At 37.0% G+C, this 12,213-nt stretch overlaps 1 protein-coding gene across 1 annotated transcript in view; it reads right to left on the minus strand.

Moving 5' to 3' along the window:
- Window positions 1-296: 296 nt before the first annotated feature.
- Window positions 297-12,213, minus strand: part of SLC25A36 (solute carrier family 25 member 36) — a 30,500-nt gene continuing 18,583 nt past the window's right edge. Inside the window, exons 5-7 of the mRNA NM_001007960.2 lie at window positions 7,471-7,537; window positions 5,362-5,651; window positions 297-4,510 (exon numbers count right to left, since the gene is read on the minus strand). Of these exons, the coding sequence (NP_001007961.1) occupies window positions 4,317-4,510; window positions 5,362-5,651; window positions 7,471-7,537 (551 nt within the window). The 3' untranslated portion in view covers window positions 297-4,316. The remainder of the gene's footprint in view (window positions 4,511-5,361; window positions 5,652-7,470; window positions 7,538-12,213) is intronic.

Below are 12,213 nucleotides of genomic sequence, written 5' to 3' on the forward strand. Positions count from 1 at the left end.
ATCACAGAATCCTGATTGCTGGTTACTGAATCTCAGCTGACGGACGATCTGAATTTAAGTGTAAGAGCACATTCCAGCAACTTATGTCAAATATTACTTCTAACAAAAGATGAACATGTTACAAGTACAACACAAATGCATTACTGCCAGCCAATATAAAAAGGCTAAAGAAAATGATTCACAGTGATCTCCTAACGAATTGCTCTTTTTTAATCACAATTGTCCAGGCACTGGTATATATCAATAATAAAAAATTAGAAACATCAAAGTACAGTTTAGCACAAAAGGCAACATTTGAATAGAAGCACATCATTTTAATTTGCTTTGAAGTTTAAAGCAATCCAAACAAAAGAGTTAACAATATAAATACAGAGTAAATGCACACAGTTTACAGCCAAGAATGTACGCAAGAATAATAGCAAACCTCACATGAGTATGAAAGTATTCTCAAACTATCCTTTGTGAGTGTTTAGCTATGACTCTCTGGGCATAATTACGTTCACATATGCAGGGTAGGCAGACTCTTAAATAGAAGAACTGAAAACTTACATAACTAAATCTTTACAGACAAACTTGAAAAAAGAGTACATTTACCTAGGCACACTTCAGCATTCAGCTTTTTCTGAATTTGAACATTTATATAAAGGTATACATAAAGGCTCTCCAAAATTTTGGATCTGGAAGTATTCATTTAAAACGCTACAGTCTGAGGAATGTTACAAAAGTAACTATAGGAACAAAAACATAACAGAAAGTGTCATTAACAAATATCTCAATTACAAAGAAAATATATGGAGTGCATTATGTAAACAGGGAACTAGATAGGTGCAATGTCAATATCGAAGTGAACAGGCTGATGATTCACTTAAAATAACCAAACAACTCCATAAAACTCTAGTGTAAACCTACTTAAAACAATATATGCTAGCAGATGTATCGGTCAGTTTAAGTGCTGGGCTCAGCCTGCTGCAACACACAACTCACCTGTTACCACAGCATTACAGGGGCAGAAAGGGTAATAGAGGGATGTGAGATGTGATGGCACTCACTGAGGTAAAATTTTTCCAATCTCAGGCCACTCTTGCCATACCACCCCTCAAATATGCTGCAGAAACACAACGACAAGCAGCACAGACACACACAGCTAGGCAGAGAAGCCCCTTTTTCCCCTCTGATCAATGCATGTTCCAGTGCCACCTTTTGGCAAGTTCTGCGAAGTGCAGTCTCAGTGTCCCAAATCTAACTGGTTGCCACATCAAAATTAATAGGTTGCAGTAACATTTAGGGGCCCATCACAACAAAGGAAACATATGGAGAGAAATTAATTACTGAGACTTGTTTCTGACCTCCAAAACCTTTGCATCTTTGGCAGGGAAGAAGGTGAAATAAATACACTACATTCAACAATAAACTAAGACGACCATCTAAGTTACAAGAAAGTTTAAATGCACTGCTTCCGGTTCTGTAGTTCAGGATATTAGTAATGTAGCATGTTCTTTTTCCCTTTGCTTTATTTTATTTGTAAAAAATATCAGGCAAACAATATAAATAATGTAAAGATCTTTGGGAAATATTTCAGAGGTAACTTTGTATGTATTGGTAGTTTAACAAAAATCCAAGAAACTGTGTTTAAGTTTTGTTTCCTCAAATAAGTCAAAATAAAAGATCACCCCTGAAGGCTAAAACATTACTTCAACCCCCATTAACAAGGTGGAACAACAAGCTGATTGTCTATTTTTAGCTATTATCTCCTGTATTTAATTGTCCTTTTAGCATTCTTTGCTTGATCTTAAAAGCAACTCCAAGTGGTCTGACCTCACCCAGAAGGTACACAGGGTACCCAGTGAGCTGCTGGAAGAGACGTATATGTGATCAAGGGAGACTGTATCCAGTAAAAACCACAGGAGAAAAACCACCTGCACAAAGCCTGAACTAATGCAAATGTTAATTGTATGCACAAACATCAAAGCTGAAAGTTGTCATGCCAATTTAAAGTTTGTCTCTGATCAAACAACTCAAGGTAGCTGATGGGTAATCCACTTTTTATAGATCAAAAATTACAGCAAGTAGCTAGTCCTGCATTTTGTTGTCTGGATAATGTTATCACAGTAAAACTCTGAAACTCAGAACCACAAATAATACCCTGGATTTATCCTAGAGAGGCCAATTTTAGAACATACATTTCAGCACTCCCCTCAGTTCTATAAAACAATCAAATTCACCTTTGTGGGTACATCACAGACCACAGCATTTGCCTTTAAAAGGTAAGACAACATTGCCCAAGGACAAAGATGACAATACAGACAAGATTCCACTGCAAGGTTACTGTGTGTGCTATAAGTGGATCTTAGAGGAAAAAAATAGTACATTTACACGAAGAACTCAAATATTTTGACAGTAGGGAAAATTTCACATGGGTAAAAAAGTGAACAAGAAAAACCCAGACCAATTGTTCTGTAAGCTTCAAGCTTTTATGTACAGCCTACAGAACTACTGCAACAGAGATCCTACAGGTCTACAGCAGAAAATGCTTTATCCTGCAGTTATATGGAAATCAAATCACATGCTTTGTTTAAAACCAAACTGCACATACTGAACACAGTTTGACTACAGATAACCAGTAAGGGCAAGAAAAGTCACAAGCCAGAAGGCCACAAAGTGCATAAGGAGTCATTCATAAGAAAGCCATTGCACACAATGCACAGTTTAAGTACACTGAAGTACCACACTGGAAGAGTCGATAGCACAGTTCTGTCATACCAGTGTAGCAGCATTTGTATGTAGAAAGCTATTGCCCCCAGTTTTATAATGGTCATGTTTCTCATAAGGATCATGGACGTAGATAGACAGATACTCAAGGTGCAGATTAAAGATTTGTCTGGAAACCTACACAAGTTCTTAAGTTCTTATAATGTTAAACTTCTGTTTTTGACACCTCAGTTGTATGATTTTGGAAAACTTAGTTAATTCTGTCATAACTTACAATCAAAACCTTGCTGCTGAATGCAACACATTTTTGCAGCTGGCTTATAGAATGACAAAACAATGCCTGAATGTTCAGAACTGGAGGACAAGGTTTATATGTCAACTGCTGTTCTGAACACAGGCTCAGACTAAAAGAAATGATAGAGCAATTATCAGGGGCAATGCTTACAAAAAAATAATTTACTGTTTTCTCCACCATTCTGTACAGAGGTTGTCTGCTCTGAAGAAACTTATCACAGCTCCAGCTTTTTCTGCTTTCTAGTCCTTCCAACCGCAGTGACCCATGTTCCTCCCCTGTACTCAAATGTAGATACCAGTAAGCTAGGTCAAGCTTTATCCAAGTTTTAGGATAAAAACAGCCTGTTCTTCAGTAGCACGAAACTCTGAATTCGTCCTGTCTTCACAAATGGTAGGCTAGTCTAGTTAAAGATTTCTTGTAACAGTAAGCATCCTTTGGAAAGGCTATAAGGTAGCATTCAGCAAGTTCTCCCATGGCTGTGTAAGCAACTTGACAGACTGGCAAGGAAAACTGATGATACAGGAGAGTGTTCCAAAGGCCTCTCTTTTTTAAAAAGGGGGGGAAACTTCAGAAAGAAAAAAACAGTGATGCAGAAGAACTAAAAGTCTACGTACATCAATATCAAGAAATTGATAACCTGAAGAGTTCAGTAATCAGACTCTCTTCCACCAATCTAGAGCACTGTTCAAAATTTAAAAAGAAAAAAATACAACACAAGTATCATCATTTGTAGTGAAGAAGTAATTCAATTTTGGGTCCCTGTGCCATACCCTATTTCTTGAGGTAGCAACATGGAAAGCTTTACACACTGACTACCTCAGCCTCTGTATGAATATTCAGAGCAACTGAATGGAAATTTCAGATATGGAAAAGTATGGAAGTACTACCCTCATCATTCTTCCAACAGGTTACTGTGCAGTAGAACAGAACAAAAAGGATGTGGTTGAGAGCAATCATTAGAAGGTGGGAATAAGGCTGCCCAAAAAGTTCCGTGTCCCTTCCCTCAGCCATCAAATCTCTGAAGATGACTGAATAGCCTTGTTTGTAGATTAACAGATGGAAACCAAGTAGTAGTTTTGAATAAAGAGATGCATGAAGGCATTCCCTAAGGGGCAGCTTCTACTTGTTACATTGCTAAGAGACCATACAATAAGGCAGCAAAATTATCATAGTTGCCCACAATCAACCTTCTATTTTGTCCATATCTGCATTTTCCTGATACAACTTTCCTTCTGTCCACCGCATCTGGCATTCAGTAGTCCACTCCAGTCTTTCAGTCTTCTGCCTTCCTCTGGAAAGACTTGTCATGCTGCTATCCATCAAGCAAGTAGACTACGACTTCATAGGTTGACATCATGATAGCTGTGTTTGGAATCTGTCTGACCAGATGCGTAGTTAAACCTCGGTAGAGGGATCCATACCCTTCTTCTCGCACAAGCAAAGATAATGTCTGGAAGAAAGATCTGTATTTTGTTCCCTCTTCTCTTAGCCTTGTTCTTACAACTTCTGTATAAAGGAAACCAGATGTGGTTATGTTTGTGATATCATCTTTCCCAGTAACCAACTAGCCATTTCACATTAAAAGTCAACCATTCCCCCATTTCAGGTTCTCAATATCAGAGAAGCTCTTAAAAAAAAATGAGCAAGACAAACAGAAGTAAACCAGCTATGTGTAAGAGACAAACTAAATACTTATGCACTGTTGAATATATAGCTAAAGAAGAGGAGTTTGCTTGTCAAAATCCAGAAGGGGACAGTTTGTATTTTTCAGCTTGGAAATGGTCACAAATTAAGTACTCAATAAATCAATAAACTTAATGTATACATAACTACTCTGCTGGAAAATGAAGTGCAACCAAAAACCACACAAGGCTGCCTATTTTCTTATGAGCCAGAAAGTTCTTCTCTCTGTATTGTGTTTATTTGGCCTTACCTCAACCTGTGACCTTATTCCATTATATTCTCTTCCCGTCTTTCAGAAGAGGGAGAGTAAGAAAGCAGTGCATTGGTGCTTAGCTACTTACTGGTGGTAAACCACCACAGTCCCTCATTGAGTTACATGAAATTCCTGGGTACATAGATTCCAAGTGGAAAAATACCATCTCCCTAAGCACTTCAGGCCATACCTTGGCAAATCCCTGGGAAGAATAAACAACAAAAACCAACCATTGTATAATCCCATTTAAAATTATTTTTGTTTCCAAATATTATACTCATGTTGACTCACTGAGTGTGCTGTGAATAGCATTAGACAGAAACTGTTCTTGATCAAGTGAGTCAAAGTTGGCTATAAATCACTTGAAAGACTCAATTTGATCACACCGAGTCAGACACTCAACTACACGAGTCCCTCTTACCATGGGGATATGCTATTGATGTTGCACACGTTTTAGAAGTGGCAGCAGCCATCATCATTCCAACAAAGTCCGAAGCTTCTTTTGCCGATTCATCCTCACTGTCCATGGCAGAAGCAGTCTTATGTTCCAGTAGTTTTCTCTTAATACTCTCATAAATAACAAAATGAATAACAGTCTCAGATATGCCTGCATAGGATGCCGACATTCCTCTGTAAAAGCCTTTAATACCATCTGATCGATACACTTTCCGGACACATTCAAAAGCACTCATTCGTTTTTCTCCACGGTTCCTAAGAAGAAAAGAACAAGGTAAATATCAAACTGGTGCAACTTGAGATTAGAAAATTAAGCAGATTTTTTTGAGTGATGAGAACTTAGGAAATATCTCACACCAATGTTGAGAGATTCCAATTTTGACATTTAAATGAAGACACTCAATTTGGAAGTGAACACAACTCAAACACTACACTGAATCCAAGCCAAACTTCATATGGTATGATTAAGGAAAAATGTCATACAAATGAATTGAACAACTCTAGGCTTCCCAGTCTTACAGAACAAAGAGCAGAACTGCCTGAAAAAAGAGGCTCCCAAATTAACTGTAGAAGTTGGGGACTTGAGAAAAATATGATTTTCTTCTGCACAATGAATGAGAGGATTTTCCCTTAAAATAGGCTTCAAATAAACAGATTCTACAGCATGGCAATTACATCCTGTTCTAGAAGTGCAGGTTTTGCAGTAAAGCTTTTAGGAATATATAGTTTCAAGGTACTGGAACACGAAGTGTTCAAACAGCAGCCCTCACAGCATCACTGCTATCAGCAAACAACTGAGATGTCCAAAGAGGGTCTACCAACCAATAGAACATAAACAGTCTTTATTTGATTCAAGTAAGCCACAAGTAAGCGGTTGACAATGACGTAAAGGCATATACTCATTAGTCTTTGTGATATGCACACTAGACTTGAAGGACAAAATCTTCATCCTTAGTCTCTTGCCTCTTATTTTCATATGTCAAAACAAAAACCATAAACCCAAGCCAAGTTATACTAGACATTATCAATGAGTATTTGGGTAAATAAATCTAACTCTCATTTTATCTGACTTACTGAATTGAATTACGCATATGGAAAGATATACGATTGTACACAACTCTGCAAAGTCCTGGGGATGATACATAAAATATGCTTCAGTGCAGTAAGGAGTGCATGCACTTGCAGCATACAAATTCTGCCAGCAGAGGTCTCCTGAATGAGCAAGTTGCACAGAGTAAAACAGCAAATAACCTTCTAAGATGTTACGATGAGTTGTATGGATACTATCCAAGCAAGATAGATGTATGAAAGTAAAATGAGGCATCACTAGATGGCAGAATTTAAACCCTGCTGGTCTGAAACTGCAGTACCAGACAGCAGCAAAGTACCAAGCCTAACTTTAAGAAAAAGAGTGGGCACAAGTATACACAACTATGAATCCAAACTTGGCTGAGCAAGGTAGCAAATACTTCACAGTAGGTAATGCTGCTGGCTCTAATTTGCTGATGGGATGTGAAAACAGAGTTGAAGAACAACTGGCAAGAAAAGCAGTTAGATCTACATCTTCAGCTCCAAGAATATCCCAAGCCACAGCACTCTTGTACACCTGGATGGGTGAACTGATACAGACTGCTTTATGTATCTGTTTTGATGTGAGAGCCTCAACACTGCTTCAAAGCTCCAAACACCTTCTTAACAGGATCAGTGGGAGTTTTGAGAGGTACCTCAGCAGAAAGAAAGTGAATGCATCACTGAAGGAAAATATAAGCATGAGGCTGGCAGAATAATATTTTAATCTGATTACCTCATAATTCATTCCTAATTGGGTGGCCAGTTTATTACAGCACCTCAAGCACACCACAGAACAGACTAATAGAGAGAAATGATAGTGTAACTTGTAATCGTAACTTGATCAACACCAACTTTTCAATTCAGAATTGTGGATATTGAAAGAGTCAACCCGTTCTGAAAAGCAGAAAAGATCCCCAACATTTAAGCACAGTATTATTGCAACAGAAATATTTTCAGTTTCAATTTGTAGATTCTCACTAGTAGATTCTTCTAAGATTCTTACCTTGCATCAAGCTGTAATCGTGTCTTTACTAGCCAAATGGGATTGGTCATTGTGATCGCAGTAAAACCTAATATTTAAAAATGAAAGAGTTAGACATGATAGTATCATAAAAGCAACTGCAGCTAAGTTTGAAACGCACATGGTAAGGTAGGATGCAAGAACTCTGACTATACTGATTTTTAGAAAGTACCCATTGTAACCTTTTACTGATATTTTATGATTCCGTAAAGACAAAAAAATTTAGCTTTTTTTAAATTTTACATTAAGATTTTTTAAGTTTACTCTTAGCAAGAGATTCCCCATATAAAATAAGCCCAATTGTGTATACTTCTATGCCTATGTAATTATACCAACCCTTTTTTTTTTGACACTGTAGAATAAAGCTAGTCTAATATTAGCCAATTAACTTGGAAAACATTTCAGTAAGAATACATTGCAGATACAGCTATAGCAATTTGATATAGTATAAAGCATTGTGTCAATTTAACTTGCTCTCCAAAATACAATTCAAGTTTAAAAGCATGCAAACTGAATAAATACTACTTTCAGTGCAGTTAAAAGGCATGTATTACTGTATGTTAAGAGACCTTTTAATAGTGAACTATAAAAAGAAGTTAAATTTAAGAGCTAATGTTTTATTTAACATTCAGAGCAGATTGTTGGTTGCCCAGGAATACTTTTTACAAGCATATCAGTGTTTAAATTGTTAAAGTAAATAGTATGACTTCTAACTACCCAGACAGACAGCAACTATTTGGGCTTGCATCAGGGCTACAGATTAAAGCTTTGATTTTCAGTCCACTAAAGAGAAAGGAAAAGAAAAAAGACAAAATAAAAAAAGAGAGAGAGAAAAGGAAAAAAAAGAAGTAAGAATCACTCTTACTTCTGCACAACCGTGGAGAGAAAAAGAGCAAAGTGAAAGGCAACTCTGAAAAAAAAACAAACCATCTAGAGTTGTAATACCACACGTGCACCATTAATGAGGTGACATGTCTGCAGAAGAGAGAAGGAAAAGGGAAGGACTGGAACATGGCCAGGCAAGAGATGATAAATTTAGACAGCTGCTTGCTAAGTGGCACACATCGCTTGCATATCACTACAAAGACATGCTGCCCTCCTGCAAGGGAATGGACTGGAGTTGTGGGAAAGCAACAGAGAGTTATCCTGTTCAGTGCACACCTGGTACAAAACGCCTATACAAGTAACAGGGTATCAGTAGGCTTGTTTATGGAGATCGTTAACAGCTTACATAAATATATATATTTAGTATAACTGCTTGCATACCAGTTACTTCTGTTTAATCACAATCTATGTTTACACTGCACACAATGACTGCAATACTCTGAGAAATGCCAGGGGATCTTAACTGTTTTTAAGGTTTGTTGTGCTCCTGCCCCCAAAACTCTTAAATAGGTCAATTAGGAATTTCAGTTACAGTTTTAAGGACAAACTATGGGGTCTTAGAAGCTACTAAAATTGAGTTATAATTCTGTGCCCAAACAGCAAGAACACCTCAGCAATTTCAGTGATTAAATATATTTTTATATTAACTAAATTAAAACTAAATAACTTCTTATGAATTCACTGTGTAGATCATAAAGGCTTTTGGCTAATGCTTTTTTAATACACAACTTATTTTTATTATGTCAAGATAACATATAACCCTTCATACGATGAAATCCTAACAAACCAGAAGTGCTTTATACCTGCATGTCAAACACTTCAAATAATTATATGAAAACTGAAAACCACCAGGGACCTATCTAACAGGCATTGGATGATTTAAAAACATAACATCTGCAAAAAAAACATTCTGCAGTTCAAGCAGTTTGGGTCTTTCTGACCTGTCTGCCACATTACAGCACAGGAATTCCCCTGATTCCAGAAGCACGTGACCCTGAATTGAACTAAATGTACATTTTGTATTTTCCTTTTCCTGTCTTAAATCAGTTTTTTCTACAGGTACAGATCCTGTAGTATACTAGAAATGAATGACTGAAACAGACACTTCGAAATAAGGTGGGGAAAATAACAACTTCCCCTACCAACACATGTATTCCAGGAAAAGACTTCTCTTAAAGGCAAGATCCATTCTTAATTTGAGATGTTTAATTAGTTGAACAAGATCAAAATATTTTTGCATTCCTATTTATCTCAGGTACACACTCTGGAATTTCATTAATGTTTTACTGTATTTTGCAGTACTACTAGCTCATTACTTTCTCTTTCCTACTCAGCCCAAATAACTGGCCTCTAAAAATGCTTTATTTGTAACGGGAAACAAAGATAAGATCAGAGGCAATACCTGAGTGATAGCATTTGCCCAGAGCAGCAGCCTCATTCTTCAAGGCAGGCTGAGAAGGAATATACTGGAAACTGCCAATGAATGGTGGCTGGCAGAGGACACAGCCTACTCTGTCCACACATGTTCTCCTTGGGTTGCTCTATATATTATTTAAGAATAGCATTGCTAACTGTAGGCTCGGACATTTAGCAAAAGCCATTTTATCCCCAGGGCTGCCATAAGCCCAAGTAGCATGAGAGCTCATACCAAAGCTTTCAAATCAAAGAGCCTTCAGCAATTCAGGTTTCAACATGAAACAACCACAAAACTAAATTTTTAGAAGTAATGTAGTAAAAATACAGTCAGTAGAAGAAAAAAATAAATTAAGAGTTGAGAAGATGCTGCCCTCAAGGAAGAGGCTCCTAAACATAAATATCCAGAATTTTGGGATCTTTGATAAGACAAGCTTTTCTTTACAAATACAGAAAGCCTATATCAGAAGTACTGCTTAAAAACTGAAGGTGAAGGGCTTCTAGCAACTACTACGAAGCTCTATCTCATTTTGTCCCCCCTTTTTTTTTTTTGAATGCTTAAGAAGTATTCAATATTGAAGTATAGTAAAGCATTTTAGCTTTATCAATGTGGTATATCCTCAAGAGATTAAGATTTCAGATTCATTACGAACGCAGATCAATCTGGCAATACTAGAAACTCCTGTACTTCTAAGTTTTAGTTTGTTCTGTGAATTCCTATCCAAGTTTCAGATTGAAAACACTATCTCAATCAACTTTTTGAGCTATACCAGCTAATGACAGGTAAGATCCCAGGTATTCCTATTTATGCATCATATTTCAGAAGTTATATATTTGTTTAAGTCTATAAGCCAATGTAATTGATACAGACGCATGTGAATATGGAATGCTGAATCAGAAATCCAAAATAGTAAAATAAAAAGAAACCAAAAGAGAGAACAGAAAGACAGAAAAGAGATTGTAGACATATTAAACAGAAAGAAAAAAAGAGGTCTTCAAAATAATGTGACAACAAATATCAGCTGCAGCATTTTAAAGGCAGCTATGGGACACTTGAAAAATAAAAAGCCTTGTTTAACCCAGTAAGGGACACTGAATTAGGCAGCAGAGCTAAGTTAAAGTAGCAGCTATCAGTGAAAGGCATTTTCCACCTTTCCCTGAACCGCACAGAAAAAATTAACTCTTAACAGAGTTCAGGAGAAGTGTTGTCTTTGCACAATGCACACAATGTGTATTCAAGATAATGAAAGTGAAATTCCCCTTAATTTGTTTATTTAATAGATATTACAAACCCAACGTGTGGTTCTTACACTAGAGGCTGCAAGAGACGCTCAGTTCAGTACTCACGAGGTTTAAGTTAGTCCATATTTCTGCAGGAAGTGACCTGCGGATGGGGAGCATGAGATGACACGATCTCACTCTTTTCACAGGAGAAATGTACAGTAAATGCCTAAAATAGACACAGGCTTTTCTGTATCATAACAACAAGCAGTGACCTCATCAGACACATGTGTACAAATCGAATCCCATTGGAAGGGTTTGTGAATTATTTTGAGATCTAACTTTTTTCAGGTAAAAGTTTAGGAAAAAAAGAAAGAAAATAATCAGAACAGGCCACAGATAATAAAATAGTTGCATAAAATGCACTGAGTACTGAAATTTCTGCTCATTTGCAGCAGTTCAATTTTACATCTCCAAATACTTACCTATGTATGAGATGGGTAAGCGAACCCCCCTTCTTTCCCACCCCCTCCCAAATACCTTTCAAAAAACAAAAGCAAGCCTGTCTCAGGACTGAAAAAGCAAGGTAGATGCCTTATGAAATCAAGTTTCTAGTGTCAATAATCAGCCACTTAAATACACATTTTATTTGGCATTTAGTTAACTGTGTACACTAAAAAGTTACATGTTATCTTCTGTAAGAAAGAAAGTAGTCCCAAACAAAAAAAATCTACACTAGCATTGGTTGGGTTTGTTTGCTAGTAGAGTTACAAAAAGAACAGCAATAGCACTTTAGGCAAAGTAGTTTTGCAGCAGATTTGCAACAACATTGCCTGAATGATGCTATAAATCATTAAAAAGCAAATCAGAAAGCCATACAGGAATCAAGCATCCCATTCAGTTCTTAAGTTCTTGCTCTCTGCTGGGATAAAAGATGTTGAGTAAGTGAAATGAGAAGGCAGAATTCACAGTGAATCTGAAATTTTAGCCTAACTTTGGAATGTACAGAGAAACTATCTTCACACAGCGAACACTCATTCTTGTAGTATGCTTCAGATCCACTCACTGTCTGAGCTTGCAGTAAGAATCGTGTGATATGTCAGGCAGTAAGCTAGAAGTAATTTAATACTTCATGGGGGATACACTGATACTTTAGAGATGAAGGTGATGCAAATTATATTGTGGAAGCTAGCACACAGCAAAAGA

The sequence above is a fragment of the Gallus gallus genome, chromosome 9 (assembly GCF_016699485.2).
Source record: "Gallus gallus isolate bGalGal1 chromosome 9, bGalGal1.mat.broiler.GRCg7b, whole genome shotgun sequence".
Taxonomy (NCBI): Eukaryota; Metazoa; Chordata; class Aves; order Galliformes; family Phasianidae; genus Gallus; species Gallus gallus.